This window comes from Salvelinus fontinalis, chromosome 4 (genome assembly GCF_029448725.1).
Source record: "Salvelinus fontinalis isolate EN_2023a chromosome 4, ASM2944872v1, whole genome shotgun sequence".
NCBI lineage: Eukaryota > Metazoa > Chordata > Actinopteri > Salmoniformes > Salmonidae > Salvelinus > Salvelinus fontinalis.
In genome coordinates, this window is record NC_074668.1 from 25785357 (window position 1) to 25809274 (window position 23918).

The 23918-nt window shown below is 46.3% G+C and overlaps 1 protein-coding gene across 2 annotated transcripts in view; it reads left to right on the forward strand.

Moving 5' to 3' along the window:
- Window positions 1-12040: 12040 nt before the first annotated feature.
- Window positions 12041-23918, forward strand: part of LOC129853436 (protein unc-13 homolog C-like) — a 123083-nt gene continuing 111205 nt past the window's right edge. Inside the window, exons 1-3 of one of the 2 annotated variants that reach the window (XM_055919477.1) lie at window positions 12041-12080; window positions 12974-13023; window positions 15964-16042. In XM_055919477.1, the coding sequence (XP_055775452.1) occupies window positions 15995-16042 (48 nt within the window). In that variant the 5' untranslated portion in view covers window positions 12041-12080; window positions 12974-13023; window positions 15964-15994. Of the gene's footprint in view, window positions 12081-12973; window positions 13024-15963; window positions 16043-20833; window positions 20950-23918 lie in introns of those variants that run through there. The other variant, XM_055919478.1, reaches the window with a different exon arrangement.

The window sequence follows — 23918 nt, forward strand, 5'->3', positions numbered from 1 at the left end:
CGCCAGCGATAACTAATGCAATGGTGCACTGAATCTGTTTCATTGTTTATCATGGTTTCTGTAATATCATTATTATGTTAAATGTCTTCAGCGTGAGAACGTGTGATGAGTCATGAGAACTCTCTTCTCTCCCTCTTTTCTTTCTCTTCCTCTCTCTCACTTCCCTCCTCTCTCTATATTCTCCCCCCTCGCTCCCTTCTCTCTCTTCCTCTACTATTCTAGTTCCCCCCCTCTCACCCCTCTCGCTGTTACTTTTTGTAATTATTAGTGTGTTGGTATTGAGTCCCAGCCTCACAGACCCTGGTGAGAAGGGTCAGTAGGCCTACCTGGTTATATTGTCAGCCTGCACCAGACTATTCCGAAGTGTGGAATTGCACACTTCCCGTCATGGACTCCCTCCAGCCAATTTTTAAGCCAATCCAATGCTTTTAAATCTATGACTGGAATTGTGTGGGTGTGGGGTGGAGAATTTGGCCAAAACCTAAGGCTCCTAATGGGAAGCGCTTCAGTACCCGATTATATTACTAACCTGAAGCCGGCTAGCTTCTGGTTATATTGTTAGCCTGAAGACGGCTAGCTGCTGGTCATACTGTATTGTTACCAGGAAAGCTCTCTTCTGGTTATATTGTTTGCCTGCAGAAGGCTAGCTGCTGGTCGTACTGTATTGTTAGCCTGCAGAAGGCTAGCTGCTAGTTATACTGTTTTGTTAGCCTGCATCAAGGCTAGCTGCTGGTCATACTGTATTGTTAGCCTGCAGAAGGCTAGCTGCTAGTTATACTGTATTGTTAGCCTTCAGAAGGCTAGCTGCTGGTCATACTGTATTGTTAGCTTGCAGAAGGCTAGCTGCTGGTCATACTGTATTGTTAGCCTGCATCAAGGCTAGCTGCTGGTCATACTGTATTGTCAGCCTGCATCAAGGCTAGCTATTGGTCATACTGTATTGTTAGCCTGCAGCGGAGGGTCAGTGCTTGTTGATGGTTAGCTTGCAGGCCTCCTAGTTAAACTGTTAGCTCGCAGCAGGCTAGCTGCTTCACTGACTTTGGATCAATGCCCTCTGTGGCCATGCTCTGTTGTATTATAGTCTATTTATTCAACTGTGCGACCAAGACACTATCCACTTCATATTTGTAACACAGTCATACTTAGCATATTCATAATTTATACTGTATATCCTATTGTGTACATATCTGTTTTATTACTATGCATGCTACTTTACTCGAATTACTTGTTATTTTCTGTGACTTTTGATTGTTATTGATATTGTACTGCAATGTTGAGGCTAGTATGCACGCATTTCACTGTACCTTTTGTGCCTGCTGTAAACTGTGTATGTAACGAATACAATTAGAGGTGTTTGGAGGGGTCGTGCTTGGTGATGGTTAGCTTGCAGCTTGCTAGGCCTCCTAGTTAAACTGTTAGCTTGCAGCAGGCTAGTTCCTTCACTGACTTCGGATCAATGCCCTGTGTGACCATAAGTGTTCCTCTGCATCTGACTAGCTAGATTTACTGTTATCTCAATGAGGTTGCTGACAACATAACCAGCTTTCCTCTTAAAAATCGATTATGTTTTGTTTCCTTTCCAGTGATTTAAGTTGTTCTTTTTTATAACCTTTTAAAACTTCTTTGTATTACGTGTCTCAGTGGCATAGCTGGACCTTGCTAGAACTTACCCAGATTTGCCTTACCCAGATTTGCCAGATTTGCTGTGAGTGGCACCTAGATTTCCTGCATCTTAGCTGTACCTATGCTAGCTGTGCTATGTTTCCAGATTTGCTGCTAGACAAATTGTATTTTAGCTGTATCTAGATTTGCTGCACCTAGTGTATCTTAGCTATACCTGTATACTTGGCAGACCTGCATTAGTTTTTCCTATGTTACAGTAGCTGTACCTATCATAGTAGCTTCACTGATCTTAACATGGCTAAAGAGGTACAGAGGAGAGGAGGAGAGCATTCGCTCTGCAGGTAGTATAACTTTTCATTACATTTCATTACATTTCATTATAGTACAACGGTTTAATTTGTCTAACCTTAGCAATTTCTTCTTAGCTAGCTACATAGCCGTCTGTGTATCAAAGATAATTGCGTAATTATCGTATTTCGTCGTCTATCGTAGTCCACACTGCTATCTGCCCAGCAGCTAGCAAACGTCCACCGTCTACCGAATAGTAGTATAACTTTTCATTACATTTCATTATAGTACAACGGTCTGATTTTCATTTTCATTACAGTACAACGGTTTGATTTGTTTGATCTTAGCTAGCTACATAGCCGTCTTTGTATCAAACATAATTGTGTAGTTATTGAGGTTCGCTAGCCAGCTATTTTCGTCCTAACGTAACGCAACGTAGCCAACACTGCTAGCTAGCCAGCTTGCCACCGAATAGCAGCATTGTAGAAACGAGTGCATTACAACGGAACGACTTGATTAGTGTAGTGTTGGCTGACTACACAGTTGTCTTTGCTATCTTTGATTTGTATTTGTTTGATCTTAGCTAGCTACTTAGCTGGCTACATAGCCGTCTTTGTATCAGTGATAATTGTGTAGTTATCGAGGTTCGCTGAGGTTCGCTAGCCAGGTATTCTCGTCCTAACGTAACATAACGTAGTCAACCCTGCTAGCTAGCCAGCTAGCCACCGATTAGCAGCACTGTAGAAACGATTACATTACAACGGAACGACTTGATTTGTGTAGTGTTAGCTAGCTACATAGTTTTCTTTGCTATCTTTGTATCTAAGATAATTGTGTAGCTTTGAGTAATTATCGGTTAGCTAGCCAGCTATTTTTCGCCTGCCGCGCTGCCGTCCTCCTACCTAGCCAACACTGCTAGCTAACACTGCTAGCTAGCCAACTTCTACCGAATAGCAGCACTGTAGAAACTTACATTACAACGGAACGACTTGATTAGCGTAGTGTTAGCTAGTTGTCTTTGCTGTCCTTGTATCCATGATAATTGTGTAGTTTAGAGAAATTTAGTGAAATTGTCGAGGTTACCTAGCCAGCTTCACTTTCAACAACGTAGCCACTGCTAGCCAGGCTACTTCACCAGCCAGCAGTACTATATCATTTTAGTCAATAAGATCTTTTATTTATTTATTTTTTTGCAACGTAAGCTTAACTTTCTGAACATTCGAGACGTGTAGCCCACTTGTCATTCTAATCTCCTTTGCATTAGCGTAGCCTCTTCTGTAGCCTGTCAACTATGTGTCTGTCTATCCCTGTTCTCTCCTCTCTGCACAGACCATACAAACGCTTCACACCGCGTGGCCGCGCCCACCCTAACCTGGTGGTCCCAGCCCGCACGACCCACGTGGAGTTCCAGGTCTCCGGTAGCCTCTGGAACTGCCGATCTGCGGCCAACAAGGCAGAGCTCATCTCAGCCTATGCGTCCCTCCAGTCCCTCGACTTCTTGGCACTGACGGAAACATGGCTCACCACAGATAACACTGCTACTCCTACTGCTCTCTCTTCGTCTGCCCACGTGTTCTCGCACACCCCGAGAGCTTCTGGTCAGCGGGGTGGTGGCACCGGGATCCTCATCTCTCCCAAGTGGTCATTCTCTCTTTCTCCCCTTACCCATCTGTCTATCGCCTCCTTTGAATTCCATGCTGTCACAGTTACCAGCCCTTTCAAGCTTAACATCCTTATCATTTATCGCCCTCCAGGTTCCCTTGGAGAGTTCATCAATGAGCTTGATGCCTTGATAAGCTCCTTTCCTGAGGACGGCTCACCTCTCACAGTTCTGGGTGACTTTAACCTCCCCATGTCTACCTTTGACTCATTCCTCTCTGCCTCCTTCTTTCCACTCCTCTCCTCTTTTGACCTCACCCTCTCACCTTCCCCCCCTACTCACAAGGCAGGCAATACGCTTGACCTCATCTTTACTAGATGCTGTTCTTCCACTAACCTCATTGCAACTCCCCTCCAAGTCTCCGACCACTACCTTGTATCCTTTTCCCTCTCGCTCTCATCCAACACTTCCCACACTGCCCCTACTCGGATGGTATCGCGCCGTCCCAACCTTCGCTCTCTCTCCCCCGCTACTCTCTCCTCTTCCATCCTATCATCTCTTCCCTCTGCCCAAACCTTCTCCAACCTATCTCCTGATTCTGCCTCCTCAACCCTCCTCTCCTCCCTTTCTGCATCCTTTGACTCTCTATGTCCCCTATCCTCCAGGCCGGCTCGGTCCTCCCCTCCCGCTCCGTGGCTCGACGACTCATTGCGAGCTCACAGAACAGGGCTCCGGGCAGCCGAGCGGAAATGGAGGAAAACTCGCCTCCCTGCGGACCTGGCATCCTTTCACTCCCTCCTCTCTACATTTTCCTCTTCTGTCTCTGCTGCTAAAGCCACTTTCTACCACTCTATATTCCAAGCATCTGCCTCTAACCCTAGGAAGCTCTTTGCCACCTTCTCCTCCCTCCTGAATCCTCCTCCCCCTCCCCCCCCCTCCTCCCTCTCTGCAGACGACTTCGTCAACCATTTTGAAAAGAAGGTCGACGACATCCGATCCTCGTTTGCTAAGTCAAACGACACCGCTGGTTCTGCTCACACTGCCCTACCCTGTGCTTTGACCTCTTTCTCCCCTCTCTCTCCAGATGAAATCTCGCGTCTTGTGACGGCCGGCCGCCCAACAACCTGCCCGCTTGACCCTATCCCCTCCTCTCTTCTCCAGACCATTTCCGGAGACCTTCTCCCTTACCTCACCTCGCTCATCAACTCATCCTTGACCGCTGGCTACGTCCCTTCCGTCTTCAAGAGAGCGAGAGTTGCACCCCTTCTGAAAAAACCTACACTCGATCCCTCCGATGTCAACAACTACAGACCAGTATCCCTTCTTTCTTTTCTCTCCAAAACTCTTGAACGTGCCGTCCTTGGCCAGCTCTCCTGCTATCTCTCTCAGAATGACCTTCTTGATCCAAATCAGTCAGGTTTCAAGACTAGTCACTCAACTGAGACTGCTCTTCTCTGTATCACGGAGGCGCTCCGCACTGCTAAAGCTAACTCTCTCTCCTCTGCTCTCATCCTTCTAGACCTATCGGCTGCCTTCGATACTGTGAACCATCAGATCCTCCTCTCCACCCTCTCCGAGTTGGGCATCTCCGGCGCGGCCCACGCTTGGATTGCGTCCTACCTGACAGGTCGCTCCTACCAGGTGGCGTGGCGAGAATCTGTCTCCTCACCACGCGCTCTCACCACTGGTGTCCCCCAGGGCTCTGTTCTAGGCCCTCTCCTATTCTCGCTATACACCAAGTCACTTGGCTCTGTCATAACCTCACATGGTCTCTCCTATCATTGCTATGCAGACGACACACAATTAATCTTCTCCTTTCCCCCTTCTGATGACCAGGTGGCGAATCGCATCTCTGCATGTCTGGCAGACATATCAGTGTGGATGACGGATCACCACCTCAAGCTGAACCTCGGCAAGACGGAGCTGCTCTTCCTCCCGGGGAAGGACTGCCCGTTCCATGATCTCGCCATCACGGTTGACAACTCCATTGTGTCCTCCTCCCAGAGCGCTAAGAACCTTGGCGTGATCCTGGACAACACCCTGTCGTTCTCAACTAACATCAAGGCGGTGGCCCGTTCCTGTAGGTTCATGCTCTACAACATCCGCAGAGTACGACCCTGCCTCACACAGGAAGCGGCGCAGGTCCTAATCCAGGCACTTGTCATCTCCCGTCTGGATTACTGCAACTCGCTGTTGGCTGGGCTCCCTGCCTGTGCCATTAAACCCCTACAACTCATCCAGAACGCCGCAGCCCGTCTGGTGTTCAACCTTCCCAAGTTCTCTCACGTCACCCCGCTCCTCCGCTCTCTCCACTGGCTTCCAGTTGAAGCTCGCATCCGCTACAAGACCATGGTGCTTGCCTACGGAGCTGTGAGGGGAACGGCACCTCAGTACCTTCAGGCTCTGATCAGGCCCTACACCCAAACAAGGGCACTGCGTTCATCCACCTCTGGCCTGCTCGCCTCCCTACCACTGAGGAAGTACAGTTCCCGCTCAGCCCAGTCAAAACTGTTCGCTGCTCTGGCACCCCAATGGTGGAACAAACTCCCTCACGACGCCAGGACAGCGGAGTCAATCACCACCTTCCGGAGACACCTGAAACCCCACCTCTTCAAGGAATACCTAGGATAGGATAAAGCAATCCTTCTGCCCCCCCCCCCCCCCCCCCTTAAAAGATCTAGATGCACTATTGTAAAGTGGCTGTTCCACTGGATGTCATAAGGTGAATGCACCAATTTGTAAGTCGCTCTGGATAAGAGCGTCTGCTAAATGACTTAAATGTAAATGTAAATGTACATTGAGTCCAGTGTTGGGGCTAGCAGGTTGTTTGAAAATGTATTCTTTACATGTGCTGAAGAGATCAATGGAAGGCAGACCATGGGGGATAGTACAAGGATGCTGTCACTGGCACCCATTCAAAAAAGAGGATTTAACAAAGTGGATATTTGTCAAGTCTGTAATGATTTATATGTTCTAACAGGCCCACAATATGGTTAATCAAATCTGATTTGCATGCTGCATAATATTTAGAAGTTTTCCTTTCAGGTTCAGAAAATAAATATGCTAAATCTCCCGTTTCGATAAACTAGCCATATAGAAATTGGTGGTGGTATTTGCAGTCATTTTTATATGTAATGCAGTTGATTGGTGACAATGACATTAACATGTAATGGGGTTGACACACATACAAACATTGTATGCTCATTTTTACCAACATAGTGTTAAATACACTTAATTAAACAATAGCTTAAATGTATAGGCTAACTTTGATGGGCGGCAATGAGGAGATTTTTGATCTATACCCCATGAGGGACAAGTGTGTGGTGTTTCCATGACATTTCCATTGTTATGTTTGAACTCTTTCCTAAACTATAGTTTCATAGTGTGTTCAGAGTCTGGGGTTTCCTTGTACGGTGATGACAGAGGTCTCTCAGTGGCAGCTAGCGCTGACCTGCCTTCTGTAAACAATGCTAGTTCACACAGTGACTGCATCCCAATTGGCACCTATGGGCCCTGACCAAAAGCAGTGCACTATATAGGAAATAGGGTGGCAATGGGATGCAACAATGTATCACTAACTCTCTGTCAATGTTGCTGTAGGACTTAGTCCTAGTATATCACAAGTGTTGTTTTTCATGTGTGGCAGTATTTGATCTTGATTATGCTGACACTTATCAGTGGCAGATCAATAGTGAAGTCATTACACTGCCCTGTACTGTGTAGCGCCTTCTCTTTAAGACTACAACATTATCATCAACGGTTCAACACCAAGCTCACTGTCCGGTGTAGCCCTGTTTATTTAAACGATGTTTGTAGTTTACTTTAGGGTTATGGAGAGACATAAAAGTTATCATTGGGTTAGCGTACCGCTGTCCACCACCAATCATTTTCTGTCAGTTAAATATGCAGTGACTGCATTATTAAAAACACTATCATCAAAAGCATGTCTCACAGAATTTCAGAGTTCACATCTGCTAAATAACTTACAGTATCAGTCCAGGTACTAGTGTATTGTATTGTCATTCCTCCATATAGTACATGGTATATTGGTAATTCAGTACACTGTACATTGGTATTTCTATTGTACATTGAATGGGGCAGAAACTGGATTATTTCACTATGTTACAGTACCGTATGTGTCTATTCATAGTTACTATCCTTCCGGCACAAACTGACTGTCTCTGTCTGTATAAATTTGTTGGGAAAAACTGAAGTAAAAAATACTGTACTGAAACATCTCTATAGTACTGAAATAAGTTTATCCCTATATACCACTTTAATTTAGCAGATGTTTTATCCAAATGGATTTCCATTCCAGTGAGTGCATGTATTTTTATTATATGTATGTGACCCCTGCAGGAATTGAACCTCCGACCTTGGCGTTGCTGCTAATGATAATAATAATAATAATAATAATAATAATAGATTGCATTTGTAGAGCGCTTTTCATTTATAGACATAAATCACAAAGCTTTAGTAACTGAGCAACAGGACCACCACCAGATATGGATGTATCTATGTGTAACGGTAGTCCTCCTCCTCTTCAACCGAAGAGGAGGAGTAGTGATGGAACCAAGACGCATCGTTTTGAAATGACATAATATTTATTAAACAAGACGGGAAAAAACACGAAACGAAACCACTTGCAATAATTAACAAAATAACAAAACGAAAACGTAGACAAACCTGGACGACGAACTTACATGAAACACGAAGAATGCACGAACAGGGAAAAATAGACTACACAAAAAGAACGATGTACAAACAAACCGAACAGTCCCGTATGGTGCGACAAACACTGACACGGGAGACAACCACCCACAACGAACACTGTGAAACAACCTACCTAAATATGACTCTCAATTAGAGGAAAACGCAAAACACCTGCCTCTAATTAAGAGCCATACCAGGCAACCCTTAAACCAACATAGAAACAGAAAACATAGAATGCCCACCCAAACTCAAGTCCTGACCAACTAACACATACAACAAACTAACAGAAATGGGTCAGGAACGTGACATAACCCCACCCTTAAGGTGCGAACTCCGGGCGCACCAGCACAAAGTTTAGGGGAGGGTCTGGGTGGGCATCTGACCACGGTGGTGGCTCAGGCTCAGGACGAGGTCCCCACCCCACCATAGTCAATCGCAGCTCGCTAATCACCCTCAGAATGACCACCCCTCTATTCCACCCACCTAATATATGCAACACAAAATAAAGAGACAGCTCCGGGACAAGGTAGCTCAGGACATAGAGGTAGGTGAGAATAGAGAGGCAGATAGAGAGGTAGCTCAGGATAGAGAGGTAGCTCAGGATAGAGGGGCAACTCCGGACTGAAAGGCAGCTCCGGACAGAGAGACAGCTCTGGACTGAGGGGCAGTTCTGAATACATGGCAGCTCTGGACGCTCATGACTAGCTGACGGCTCTGGATGCTCATGGCTGGCTGACTGCTCTGGACGCTCATGGCTGGCTGACGGCTCTGGACGCTCATGGCTCGCTGACAGCTCTGGACGCTCATGGCTGGCTGACCGCTCTGGACGCTCATGGCTGGCTGACCGCTCTGGACGCTCATGGCTCGCTGGCGGCTCTGGCAGATCCTGTCTGGTTGGCGGCTCTGGCAGATCATGTCTGGTTGGCGGCTCTGGCAGATCCTGTCTGGTTGGCGGCTCTGGCAGATCCTGTCTGGTTGGCGGCTCTGGCAGATCCTGTCTGGTTGGTGGCTCTGGCAGATCCTGACTGACGAATGGCTCTAGCGGCTCCTGACTGACTAACGGCTCTGACGGCTCGGGACAGATGGGCGGCTCTAATGGCTCGGGACAGACGGATGGCTCAGACGGCGCTGGGGAGACGGATGGCTCAGACGGCGCTGGGGAGACGGATGGCTCAGACGGTGCTGGGGAGACGGATGGCTCAGACGGCGCTGCGGAGACGGATGGCTCAGATGGCGCTGCGGAGACGGATGGCTCAGACTGATCCTGTCTAGCGGAAGGCTTTGGCTGCTCCTGTCTGGCGGAAGGCTCTAGCGGCTCCAGTCTGGCGGAAGGCTCTAGCGGCTCCAGTCTGGCGGAAGGCTCTGTAGGCTCATGGCAGACTGGCGGCTTTGAAGGCTCAATACAGACGAGCAGTTCATGCGGCGCTTGGCAGACGGACAGTTCAGGTGCCGTTGGGCAGACGGCAGACTCTGGCCGGCTGAGACGCACTGTAGGCCTGGTGCGTGGTGCCGGAACTGGAGGCACCGGGCTGAGTGCACGCACATCAGGACGAGTACGGGGAGAAGGAACAGTGTGTACAGGGTTCTGGAGACGCACAGGTGGCTTAGTGCGTGGTGCCGGAACTGGAGGCACTGGGCTGGAGACACGCACCATAGGGAGAGTGCGTGGAGGAGAAACAGGGCTCTGGAAACGCACTGGAAGCCTGGTGCGTGGTGTAGGTACTGGTGGTACTGGGCTGGGGCGGGGAGGTAGCGCCGGAAATACCGACCGTGCAGGCGTATTGGCTCCCTTGAACACTGAGCCTGCCCAACCTTACCTGGCTGAATGCTCCCCGTCGCCCGACCAGTGCGGGGAGGTGGAATAACCCGCACCGGGCTATGTAGGCGAACCGGGGACACTATGCGTAAGGCTGGTGCCATGTAAGCCGGCCCAAGGAGACGTACTGGTGGCCAGATATGTAGAGCCGGCTTCATGGCACTTGGCTCAATGCTCAATCTAGCCCTACCAGTGCGGGGAGGTGGAATAACCCGCACTGGGCTATGCACACGTACAGGAGACACCGTGCGCTCTACTGTGTAACACGGTGTCTGCCCGTACTCCCGCTCTCCACGGTTAGCCTGGGAAGTGGGCGCAGGTCTCCTACCTGCCCTTGGCCCACTACCTCTTAGCCCCCCCAAGAAATGTTTGGGTAGTACTCACGGGCTTTTCGGGCTTCCGTGCCAGACGCGTCCCCTCATAACGCCGGTTCCCTTCTCCGGTTGCCTCTGCTCTCCTCAGTGCCTCCAGTTGTTCCCATGTGAGGCGATCCCTTCCAGCCAGGATCTCCTCCCATGTGTAGCAACCTTTACCGTCCAAAACATCCTCCCATGTCCATTCCTCCTTCTTGCGCTGTCCCTTCCTCCCGTTACACCGCTGCTTGGTTCTGGTTATTTGGTGGGTGGCTCTGTAATGGTAGTCCTCCTCCTCTTCAACCGAAGAGGAAGAGTAGTGATGGAACCAAGGCGCAGCGTTTTGAAATGACATAATATTTATTAAACAAGACGGGAAAAAACACGAAACGAAACCACTTGCAATAATTAACAAAATAACAAAACGAAAACGTAGACAAACCTGGAAGACGAACTTACATGAAACACGAAGAACGCACGAACAGGGAAAAATAGACTACACAAAAAGAACGATGTACAAACAAACTGAACAGTCCCGTATGGTGCGACAAACACTGACACAGGAGACAACCACCCACAACGAACACTGTGAAACAACCTACCTAAATGGTCCCGTGTGGCTCAGTTGGTAGAGCATGGCGCTTGCAACGCCAGGGTTGTGGGTTCAATTCCCACGCGGGGACCAGGGTTCAATTCCCACGGGGGGGACCAGGATGAATATGTATGAACTTTCCAATTTTGTAAGTCGCTCTGGATAAGAGCGTCTGCTAAATGACTTAAATGTAAATGTAAATATGACTCTCAATTAGAGGAAAACGCAAAACACCTGCCTCTAATTAAGAGCCATACCAGGCAACCCTTAAACAAACATAGAAACAGAAAACATAGAATGCCCACCCAAACTCACGTCCTGACCAACTAACACATACAACAAACTAACAGAAATAGGTCAGGAACGTGACACTATGTACTGTAGTAAGAGACTGAACTGAACCACATCTATAGTACTGGATCATATAGTGCTATATGTAGTACTATATCTAGTACTATATCTATTCTGGTAGGAACTGATCTCATGTTAGAGACTGAACTGAACCACATCCATAGTACTGTATCCTATAGTGCTATATGTAGTACTATATCTAGTACTATATCTATTCTGGTAGGAATTGAACTCATGTTAGAGACTGAACTGAACCACATCTATAGTACTGTATCATATAGTACTATATGTAGTACTATATCTAGTACTATATCTATTCTGGTAGGAACTGAACTCATGTTAGAGACCAAACTGAACAACATATTATTGTATCTAGTTATGGGACTGTGCACATGTATAATACTGTATGTATTTAGAGACAGAACCACATAGTATTGTATCTAGTTATGGGACTGTACACATGCATAATACTGTATGTATTTAGAGACAGAACCACATAGTATTGTATCTAGTTATGGGACTGTACACATGTATAATACTGTATGTATTTAGAGACAGAACCACATAGTATTGTATCTAGTTATGGGACTGTACACATGTATAATACTGTATGTATTTAGAGACAGAACCACATATAGTGTATTATTGTATCTAGTTTCAGACTGTTTAAGAAGCTCCTGTCTAACTTTCTATGTGCTTCTTTCCTTCTTTCTCTTTTCAGAAAAACCTCCACCACACAACAAGGTTTAAAATCATTGTTTAATCAAATTCATGTCGACCCACATGATTTGCCTCTTTCCATACGTGTGTGTGCGTAGGTGTGTGTGTGTGTGACCATGTCATAGTTGCATTTGAAAGTGCTACATGTACCTTGTGGACATTTACTGTTGATTGTTTTTGTTTCTCCAACCCTTCTTTTTCTGAATGATTTGGGTGGTAACGTCTTGTATTCAGTACTGTGTGCGTGTGTGTGTGTATCTGCGTGTCTGTGTGCACGTGTGTGCATCGATTCTGTGTGTGCTTGTGTCCGTTTCCAAATGTATGTTTGTTTTGAGTGTGTGTTTGTGTTTAGGTGGGGAAGGGATCAGAGAGGATGAAGTGTTATAAAACAAATTGTGGCCCTGAACACCACAAACGACACATTCTATTGTCTTAGTGTTGAATACCAGCTCAGGAAATCACATTGAAATGGAATAATTCTCAACTTGCCCTGAGGGGGATCTCCATTCCCTGCCTCTGCGCTCTACTCAGCCTCTACACACACGCACGCATGCGCACACACACACACACACACACACACACACACACACACACACACACACACACACACACACACACACACACACACACACACACACACACACACACACACACACACACACACACACACACACACACACACACCCACTTCGACTCTCCTCCCTCTGTAGTTTATTTATTTAATTCTTCTGTCCTGATCTGACCTCCAGATGGACAGTACTTTTCCAAATTGGGCTTTTGTTTTCCGTTGTGTGTGTTTACTGTGTGTGTGTGTTTGCTGTGTGTGTGTGTTTGTGTTGCCTCACCTTCTGTTTGTGAATGGTTCCATGCCACAGTATGTTTAGCTGTGTGATGTTGTACTTCTCTTCTCTCTGCAGCCTCTCAATGTGCTGGATCCCAAAGTCCTGGGCCTACAGGCTGTCGGAGGGTGAGTGACTTCTGACTGTCCCAAATGGCACCCTATTTCCTATATAGTGCACTACTTTTGATCAGAGACCTACTGGCTCTGGTCAAAAGTTGTGTACTATATAGGGAATAGGGTACCATTTTGGACATTCACATCGACTAACCATGGAAGGTTTCCCAAAGTCTGCGTAGCTAAAATAGTTATTTCTTTCCACAACCCATGCAGCCGTACAGTTGCAAGAGAGCAACTATATTCAAATCGGTGTTTGACAGTCATGAACAAACTGAATTTGTAAATTAAAGCACTTCAATGTTCTACGAGTGGTGTGCATCTAGGGGGGTGTCCCAAATGCCACCCTATTCCATAGTGCACTACTTTTGACCAGAGCCATATGGGCCCTCGACAAAAGTAGTCTACTATATAAGGAATACATTCTTAGATAAAAAGGTGCTATCTAAAACCTAAAAGCGTTCTTCAGCTGTCCCCATAGGAGAACTATTTGAAAAAAACCTTTTGGTTCCAGGTAGAAATCTTTTGGGTTCCATGTTCCTTTCCACAGAAAGGGTTTTACAATGAAAGGGTTCTACTTGGAACCAAAAAGGGTTCACCTATCGGGACAGCCGAAGAACACTTTTGAAAGCTTTTCTTCTAAGAGTGTAGGGTGCCATTTGGGATGCTCCCTATATTGTTAAAATAAATACAATTCTGCTTTAGCAGAACACCAAACCTTGTTCTGAGTCTGGGTCGGGTCTGCTCTAGCAGAACACCAAACCTTGGTCTGGGTCTGGGTCGGGTCTGCTTTAGCAGAACACCAAACCTTGGTCTGGGTCTGGGTCGGGTCTGCTCTAGCAGAACACCAAACCTTGGTCTGGGTCTGGGTCGGGTCTGCTTTAGCAGAACACCAAACCTTGGTCTGGGTCTGGGTCGGGTCTGCTCTAGCAGAACACCAAACCTTGGTCTGGGTCTGGGTCGGGTCTGCTCTAGATTGGTAGGACTGTTTTGATTCTATTCCTTCTCCCTAACTTGTACATTTGTTCTTCAGATCATTCAGTTTAATCACCCCTCAACTTTCTTAATCTCTCTCTCTCTCTCTCTCTCTCTCTCTCTCTCTCTCTCTCTCTCTCTCTCTCTCTCTCTCTCTCTCTCTCTCTCTCTCTCTCTCTCTCTCTCTCTCTCTCTCTCTCTCTCTCTCTCTCTCTCTCTCTCTCTCTCTCTCTCTTACTCCATCATTGGCTGGCATACTACACACATACTATGTTTGTTGATATACTGTGGGTCTGTGTGTTTGTTTGTTTGTGCTGTGTGCTTGCTCTCTTGACTGTGTGTGTGTTTCTCTCTATGTGTGTGTGTTGATGTATGAGTCATTGTTTCTGTGCTGAAGCAGACTGCTTAATGTCTCTGTGGGCAGCTGATTAACACGTCGGAGCTTTGGGGGAGAGAGCTGTAATTTGGTCCTGAACCCTCAGGCCTTCCATCCCCATCCACAGACAGCCAGTCCAAACTTCACTCCACTTAGCCTATACTTAACTAGAGAGGCACTAGCAACTTCAGTTATACACTATTTAGTTACACCACGAAGTCATTGGCTGTGTTCCAAAATCAAGACGGGTGCTCTAGATAGTTATTCTCAGGGGAAAACCATTGTTAAGCCTGTCACAAAATTTACAACACACTCTAGTAAGAGCTCTTTTTAGAGTCTTCCCCAGTCCCCCTTTCTCTCTCCACCCAGCCTCTCTCCCCCAGCCCAGTCCCTGACTCTGACGGGGCCCAGCTTCTCTCGCTGTCCTCCAGCCTCTCCCCCAGTCTCTCTCCCCCAGTCTCTCTCCCCCAGCCTCTCTCCCACAGTCACTCTACACCCAGCCTCTCTCCCCCAGTCTTTCTTCCCCAGTCTCTCCCCCCAGTCTCTCCCCCCAGTCCCTCCCCCCAGCCCCCCCTCTCCCCCCAGTCTCTCTACCACAGACTCTCTCCCCAGTCTCTCTCCCCTGCCTCTCTCCATCCAGACTCTCTCCATCCAGACTCTCTCCATCCAGACTCTCTCCATCCAGACTCTCTCCACCCAGTTTCTCTCCACCAAGTCTCTCTCCACCCAGTTGCTCTACTCCAGTCTCTTTCCCTAGTCTCTCGCCCCAGTTTATCTCCCCAGCCTCTCTCCACCAGTCGGTCTCCTCCAGTCTCTTTCCAGCCAGCCTCTCTGCTCCAGTCTTTGTCCACACCGTCTCTCTCCCCAGTCTCTTCCCAAGCCTCTCTCACCCAGTCTCTCTCCCCCAGTCTCTTTCCACCCAGCTTCTCTCCCTCAGCTTCTCTCCCCCAGCCCTTCTCCTCCAGTCTCTCCACCCAGTCTCTCTACACCAGCCTCTCTCCACCCAGCCTCTCAGAAACATTGATGAACGTCTAATTCTGACGTGAGACTGTGAGAGTTAGTTGCACCACACACATGAATGCACACACACACAGACAGACAAACATTAACAAGTCTGTTTCAGCACAGAAACAGTGACTCATACATTAACATATCACACACACACACACACACACACCTGGTCACTGCTATTTAAAGCTGCTCTCGCCAGCTCACAGTAGTGTCCTGTCAGTTTTGACAAGTGTCTCCTCTCACCTGCTGAAGGTGTCTGCTACACTACCTTACCAGTCCACCGAGAGAGAGAGAGACAGAGAGAGATAGACACACAGACAGACAGCGAGAGAGAGCAAGACAGAGAGAGAGAGCGATACAGAGACAGATAGAGAGAGGTGTGATATCCCTGGCCAGAATATCCCTAGCCTGGGCCCTCTGGTCAGGCAGGGTAGCAGGGAATCCCGTAGGGAGAGAAAGGAGCATGAGGTATGACTTGTGTGTTAGCCAGCCCTTGTAAATCACCATTCCCCTGTTTAGCCTGGTAATGCCCCCCTCTACACGGCATTATTATGATATTAATAGGCCTTAAACCTGTCTGCTTCCAACAGAGCTGGCTGCATTCTTTATGGCATTGACAGCATGCCAGATTTACGCCGCAAGAGGACCTTACCTATTGTCCGAGACCTGGTGAGTTATCTGCCTCAACAAGGTTATGTGTGAGTTATATAATGGCAGGTTGGTGGGGCTGTCTGACTGTTTCTACATTACAGAAACGACAGCACCAGCCAGACAAGCTGGGGTTGTGTTGTTGTTCCCCTGCCTGCCAGCCATTGGAGTCTGCTGTGTTGTATGAGTATGAGTGTGTCCCAAAGGGCACACTATGCCCTACATAGTGCACAATTTTTTACCGGTCCCGTGTGGATCATGGTCAAAAGTTGTGCACTAGAAAAGGAGTAGGGTGCCATTTGGAACTGATCGGATGTGAAATCTTACTGCTAGCCTGTCGTAAGTCATCCTACAGTTAGTTAGTGGCGAAAGAGAGAGCAGTGTTATTGAACGCCAGCGTGTTTCATCATATTGATGGGACTGTGCAGTTTGCTTTGTGTGAGCATATCGTGAGGCCCAGACAACTGAGGCCCATACTTTTTTTGCAATTTATGGATATTAGTCTACCAGGCTGGGATAGGGTTGGCGCCAATTCCTTTCCAATTCAGTCCCTATTTATGTTCAATAAGGATTTTTCTAGTTTTGAATATCAATGAATAACCTAAATTAAAAGAATTGAAATGTAATGGACCCCAACACTGGTAGTATGGTTTCTCTGTTAGTTCAGTCAGTAGGCAGTAATACTTGTGTAGTAGGGCAGTAAATAGTAGTTGTAGTACTAGATGTTGTTGCAGTAGTAGTAGCAGTAGCAGTAGCAGCATCAGCAGTAGTAGTAGTAGTAGTAGTAATAGTAGTAGTAGTAGTAGCAGTAGCAGTAGCAGTAGTAGTAGCAGTAGCAGTAGTAGTAATAGTAGTAGTGGTAGTTGTAATAGTAGTAGCAGTAATAGTAGTAGCAGTAGTAGTAGTACTAGTAGACGCAGCAGTAGTAGTAATAGTAGTAGTGGTAGTTGTACTAGCAGCAGTAGTAGTAGTAGTACTAGTAGACGCAGCAGTAGTAGCAGTGTATTAGTAGCAGCAACAGTAGGAGTAGTAGTAGTAGTAGTAGTTGTATTAGCAGCAGCAGTAGTAGTAGTAGTAGTAGTAGTAGTAGTAGTAGTAGTAGTAGTAGTAGTAGTAGTAGCAATGTAGTAGTAGCAGTAGCAGTGTAGTAGTGTAGTAGTAGTAGTAGTAGTAGTAGTAGTCGTAGTAGCAGTTGTTGTAGTGGTATTAGTAATCGTAGTATTAGTAGTATTAGTACCAGTGTTGTAGTAGTAGTAGTGGTAGTAGTAGTAGAGGTAGTAGTAGTAGTAGTAGTAGTAGTAGTAGTAGTAGTAGTAGTAGTAGTAGTAGTAGTAGTAGTAGTAGTAGTAGTAGTAGTAGTAGTAGTAGTAGTAGCGGTGTAGTAGTAGTAGTAATAGTAGTAGCATCAGTGTAGTAATAGTAGAAGTAGCAGTGTAGTAGTAGTAGTAGTAGCAGTGTAGTGGTAGTAGTAGTTGTTGTAGTAGTAGCAGCAGTGTAGTAGTAGCAGTAGTAGCAGTGTAGTAGTAGTAGTAGTTGTTGTAGTAGTAGTAGCAGTAGTAGTAGCAGTAGTAGTAGCAGTAGTAGTAGCAGTAGTAGTCGTAGTAGCAGTGTATTAGTAGTAGTTGTTGTAGTAGCAGTAGTAGTAGCAGTAGTAGTAGCAGTAGGAGTAGTAGTAGCAGTAGTAGTAGCAGTGTAGTAGTAGTAGTAGTAGTTGTTGTAGTAGTAGTAGCAGTAGTAGTAGCAGTAGTAGTCGTAGGAGTAGTAGAGATGGGTTCAACTGTTGGTGAAGTCTTTCTTGTGCTTCAGTGTCTGTTTTCATGATTCATCATATATTATCTTCCATATCAGTTTTGATTTCTTACCACCCTATTGAGATATCATACATACAATATAACCTTTAACATAGATCATAATAACCATGAAGGGAATTATGAAACACACACTCTGAGCTCTTAGTATCCAAGTACAATATTTAAATTTAATTCCTGGCGAAAAAGTACATCTGGTAGAAATGATAATATATTAGCTTGATGTTAATTTAAGGCTTATATAGTTTCTGATAACTGTTTGTAACACAGTGAAGAACATGAGTTGATGCTGTATTTGTCCATATTTCTCATGAAAATTAATAACCAACAATGTCTTGGTGAGTATGAGGTTGTCGTTGTTGTTTCTGGGCTTTTGAGTGGATATTTGATATTTGCCATTCCTTACACAGACCCATAACAGCTATGGGGGATATTTTTCAGTGAGTTGTCAGATTTCAGGCGAACCCTCCAAGCCCAAACTTTGACATTTTAACTGCTTGGCAGGCAGGAGTTGAACGAACAAGACAATTAAGTAATATTATTTGAAATGTTGACAACTCAACCCAAAAATATATCTATCTGAGGACTTCATAGACTTCTGATTTAACTGTTCTGAGGCTTTTAAATCATTGTAAAAGCAACACTGTAAGAAGAACCTTTTACCCCCCCCCCCCCACCCCCTCCGGATGAAGTCAGTAATCGCTGTTCTAATTGGTCCCCCCTCTCATGTCTCTCCTCTGTCGATGTCCGCCATTGGCTGTGGGATTGCTTCAGGGCAGCAACAGCAATCTGATTGGCTGGGACAGGAGGGATTCCCACCAATCACAGTGGGATGCAAAACATGTTTACATTTAAATACATATTTAAAATGACTTCTTAGTTAACCATAAATATCTCCACACTCAGTAACATCCAAACTCAGGGTTTTAATGTGTACTAGTAATGCCTGACTCAGATTGTATTGTTACTTGATAATGCCTGCAGCAACCCGAGCAGAATAGCGGTGCATGTCGACCACTTACACTTACATCAACACTCTGGGTTCATGTAGAGGTGACATCCCCCTGCTTACAGAACCCATGGCTGCCCCAAACATGGCTGAACCGACACAACACCATGGTCATGGATGCCCCATGGATCTTTACCATAGCTGGGCTGTAGACATGGCTAGACCTGGGCCGGACAGCCCGCTGGCTGGAGACCTACTGGGCATGCAGGCTTCCCCAACCCAACCTCTAGACGAAAATGTGTGCAGGGCACGGCCTTGTAGGAAAGGGGGAAATGTGTTGTCGACACGTTTATTCTACCTATAAAGACACATTTACATCAAGAGGTTAGGTTGGGTTTCCCAGTGGGCAAAACTCGTTGAAAGGTTATAAACTGGGTGTAATGACATCATTTCAACCAGCGTGACGTAATTACAACCATATTACAACAAGTACATATTTTCCTGTGGAATAAATCGTTTGAAATTGTTTCAATAGAACAAGATTACAACCAAACTGGTTATTCTGATGCAATTTAAAACCCATATGAAGTCATTACAACTATATTACATCCAAGGTTGTTTTGGTTGTAAACTGGTTGTAAGGATGGCATCATATCAACCAACTTTGCCCACTGTTTTTTATTCCAGCCCTGCTCCAACACACCTGATTCCACTAATCAGCTGCCTCATCGGCATCTTCGATTAGCTGAATGTGGTGTGTTAGCTTGAGCAGGGCTGGAGCAAAAGCCTGCACCTGCAGTAGCTCTCCGGGAGAAGGATTGGCCACCCCTGGGCTAGATGATGGTAAAGACTGAGTCAATATTGTCAGCTGTCCATGTCTGCATTTTCCTATCTATCTGTAACGTAAGCTCCTCTAATATCAATTTGGTCCAGACCTGTATGTGCTTTAGCCAACATAACATACTGTATACTGTGTGTGTATGGTGGCCATGACAACAGACTTCATGGGAGTTGGCTAGAGCACATGCAGATGTGGCACCAGGCTCTTCTCTAGCACAGAGGTCGACAACCCTGTTCCTGGAGTGCCTCAGGTACTACAGGATTCTGTTCCAACTAGGCACCTCACCTGACCAACTGAGATAACTGATCAGTTCAGTGACTGCCTAAAACCATTACACACCTGCTCTTCCAGGTTGGTTTAATGAAAAACATGAAGCGTCTGTGGCACTCCAGGACCAGGGTTGCCTACTAATGCCCTAGTATAAGGATATTTATGTCACTTTATCTATCTATCTTCTCTCGACACTCTTGTTTAGTGGATATTAGTGTTACTATGTAATGTACATGTTAGATAGTTAGTGTACTGTGTATGAGTCAGTGGTGTAAAGTCCAACTGGCGTCACTGTAAACGTACCTGTACCTGCGTGTACCTGTTTGTCCTGTTTGGTGTTCGTCTGTTGGTGTGTCTACCAGACTAACTAACGTGCAGAAGTGACAGCGGAAATATTATGATGAAATACTTCATCCTACAGAGATGGGGCTAGGAGTTCTTCCCAGACCACAAGACATGACCAGGAAAGACTCTGGGCGCTAGCGGTGATAGCTAGCTGTAGTTTTGTTCCTGGTCAGGTCATGTGGTCAGGAAACAGAGCACCTGGACCTATACATGTACCGAGACCAACACTATAAATACCAAGCATGAGTGCAATTCTGTCATGTTTAATGCATGTAATGAATATGATTCTATAGATTGTAGAACTCTAAATGACTCAGATGAATTGTTCCATAGAGCTGACTTGTAATGCATGTCACAGATTGTCTTAGCTATAAAGCTCTCCGTTCAACCATGATGTGGCTATTCTCTGTGTGACATCAGGGTGTCATTTGAAATGGCATCCTTTTCCCTTTATAGTGCACTACTATCAGCCCTGGCACCCTATTACCTAGAGAGTGCACTACTTTTGACCAGAGCCCTGTGGGACCTGGTCAAAAGTAATGCACTATATAGACAATAGGCCAGATCCTTACAGAGTCTGGTCAAAAGTAGTGCACTTTATAGGGAATAGGGTGCCATTTGAGATAATACCCATGTCTGCCTTCCAGAAAGACAGCTTCTTATTGCATCTCTTGCTTTTTCTTTTCATTGCATCTGTGGAAACCATCAGGCTATGGTAAGTCAAAGCCCTTTACAAAATAATATCATTATACAAAATATATCTGGGTAAGTAAGGTCTTCACTTATTGTTACGGCCTTGATAATGAACAAGAAGCTCGCTAGAGGTACATTCTTTGTAGTAGACATCCTGAGATGTCTGAATCGGACAGAGAACTGTGTTTCTGTGACAGACCTGTGTTATACTTTGTAAATAGTTGATCTGTGCTTGATTTTTTATTTTTTTATTTTATTTCACCTTTATTTAACCAGGTAGGCTAGTTGAGAGGAAGTTCTCATTTGCAACTGCGACCTAGCCAAGATAAAGCATAGCAGTGTGAACAGACAACAACACAGAGTTACACATGGAGTAAACAATAAACAAGTCAATAACATGGTAGAAAAAAGAGAATCTATATACAATGTGTGCAAAAGGCATGAGGTAGGCAATAAATCGAGTAATTACAATTTAGCAGATTAACACTGGAGTGATAAATCATCAGATGATCATGTGCAAGAAGAGATACTGGTGTGCAAAAGAGCAGAAAAGTAAATAAATAAAAGCAGTATGGGGTTGAGGTAGGTAAATTGGGTGGGTAGTTTACAGATGGACTATGTACAGCTGCAGCGATCGGTTAGCTGCTCGGATAGCAGATTTTTAAAGTTGTAGAGGGAGATAAAAGTCTGCAACTTCAGAGATTTTTGCAATTCGTTCCAGTCGCAGGCAGCAGAGAACTGGAAGGAAAGGCGCCCAAATGAGGTTTTGGCTTTAGGGATGATCAGTGAGATACACCTGCTGGAGCGCGTGCTACGGGTGGGTGTAGCCATCGTGACCAGTGAACTGAGATAAGGCGGCACTTTATCTAGCATAGCCTTGTAGATGACCTGGAGCCAGTGGGTCTGACGACGAACATGTAGCGAGGGCCAGCCGACTAGGGCATACAGGTCGCAGTGGTGGGTCGTATAAGGTGCTTTAGTAACAAAACGGATGGCACTGTGATAGACTGCATCCAGTTTGCTGAGTAGAGTATTGGAAGCTATTTTGTAGATGACATCGCCGAAGTCGAGGATCGGTAGGATAGTCAGTTTTACTAGGGTAAGTTTGGCGGCGTGAGTGAAGGAAGCTTTGTTGCGGAATAGAAAGCCGACTCTAGATTTTATTTTGGATTGGAGATGTTTGATATGAGTCTGGAAGGAGAGTTTGCAGTCTAGCCAGACACCTAGGTACTTATAGATGTCCACATATTCTAGGTCGGAACCGTCCAGGGTGGTGATGCTAGTCGGGCGTGCGGGTGCAGGCAGCGAACGGTTGAAAAGCATGCATTTGGTTTTACTAGCGTTTAAGAGCAGTTGGAGGCCACGGAAGGAGTGTTGTATGGCATTGAAGCTCGTTTGGAGGTTAGATAGCACAGTGTCCAAGGAAGGGCCGGAAGTGTACAGAATGGTGTCGTCTGCATAGAGGTGGATCAGGGAATCGCCCGCAGCAAGAGCAACATCATTGATGTATACAGAGAAAAGAGTCGGCCCGAGAATTGAACCCTGTGGTACCCCCATAGAGACTGCCAGAGGACCGGACAACATGCCCTCCGATTTGACACACTGAACTCTGTCTGCAAAGTAGTTGGTGAACCATGCAAGGCAGTCATTAGAAAAACCGAGGCTACTGAGTCTGCCGATAAGAATATGGTGATTGACAGAGTCGAAAGCCTTGGCCAGGTCGATGAAGACGGCTGCACAGTAATGTCTTTTATCGATGGCGGTTATGACATCGTTTAGTACCTTGAGCGTGGCTGAGGTGCACCCGTGACCGGCTCGGAAACCGGATTGCACAGCGGAGAAGGTACGGTGGGATTCGAGATGGTCAGTGATCTGTTTGTTGACTTGGCTTTCGAAGACCTTAGATAGGCAGGGCAGGATGGATATAGGTCTGTAACAGTTTGGGTCCAGGGTGTCTCCCCCTTTGAAGAGGGGGATGACCGCGGCAGCTTTCCAATCCTTGGGGATCTCAGATGATACGAAGGAGAGGTTGAACAGGCTGGTAATAGGGGGTGCGACAATGGCGGCGGACAGTTTCAGAAATAGGGGGCCCAGATTGTCAAGCCCAGCTGATTTATATGGGTCCAGGTTTTCCAGCTCTTTCAGAACATCTGCTATCTGGATATGGGTAAAGGAGAAGCTGGGGAGGCTTGGGCGAGTAGCAGCGGGGGGGGGGGGGGCTGTTGGCCAAGGTTGGAGTCGCCAGGAGGAAGGCATGGCCAGCTATTGAGAAATGTTTGTTGAAGTTTTCGATTATCATGGACTTATCAGTGGTGTGTGTTACCTAGCCTCAGTGAAGTGGGCAGCTGGGAGGAGGTGCTCTTGTTTTCCATGGACTTTACAGTATCCCAGAACTTTTTGGAGTTAGAGCTACAGGATGCAAATTTCTGCTTGAAAAAGCTGGCCTTTGCTTTCCTGACTGACTGCGTGTATTGGTTCCTGACTTCCCTGAACAGTTGCATATCGCGGGGGCTCTTCGATGCTATTGCAGTTCGCCACAGGATGTTTTTGTGCTGGTCGAGGGCAGTCAGGTCTGGAGTGAACCAAGGGCTATATCTGTTCTTGGTTCTGCATTTTTTGAACGGAGCATGCTTGTCTAATATGGTGAGGAAGTAACTTTTAAAGAATGACCAGGCATCCTCAACTGACGGGATGAGGTCAATATCCTTCCAGGGTACCCGGGCCAGGTCGATTAGAAAGGCCTGCTCGCAGAAGTGTTTTAGGGAGCGTTTGACAGTGATGAGGGGTGGTCGTTTGGCCGCGGACCCGTGGCGGATACAGGCAATGAGGCAGTGATCGCTGAGATCTTGATTGAAGACAGCAGAGGTGTATTTGGAGGGCAAGTTGGTCAGGATAATGTCTATTAGGGTGCCCATGTTTACGGATTTAGGGTTGTACCTGGTGGGTTCCTTGATGATTTGTGTGAGATTGAGGGCATCAAGCTTAGATTGT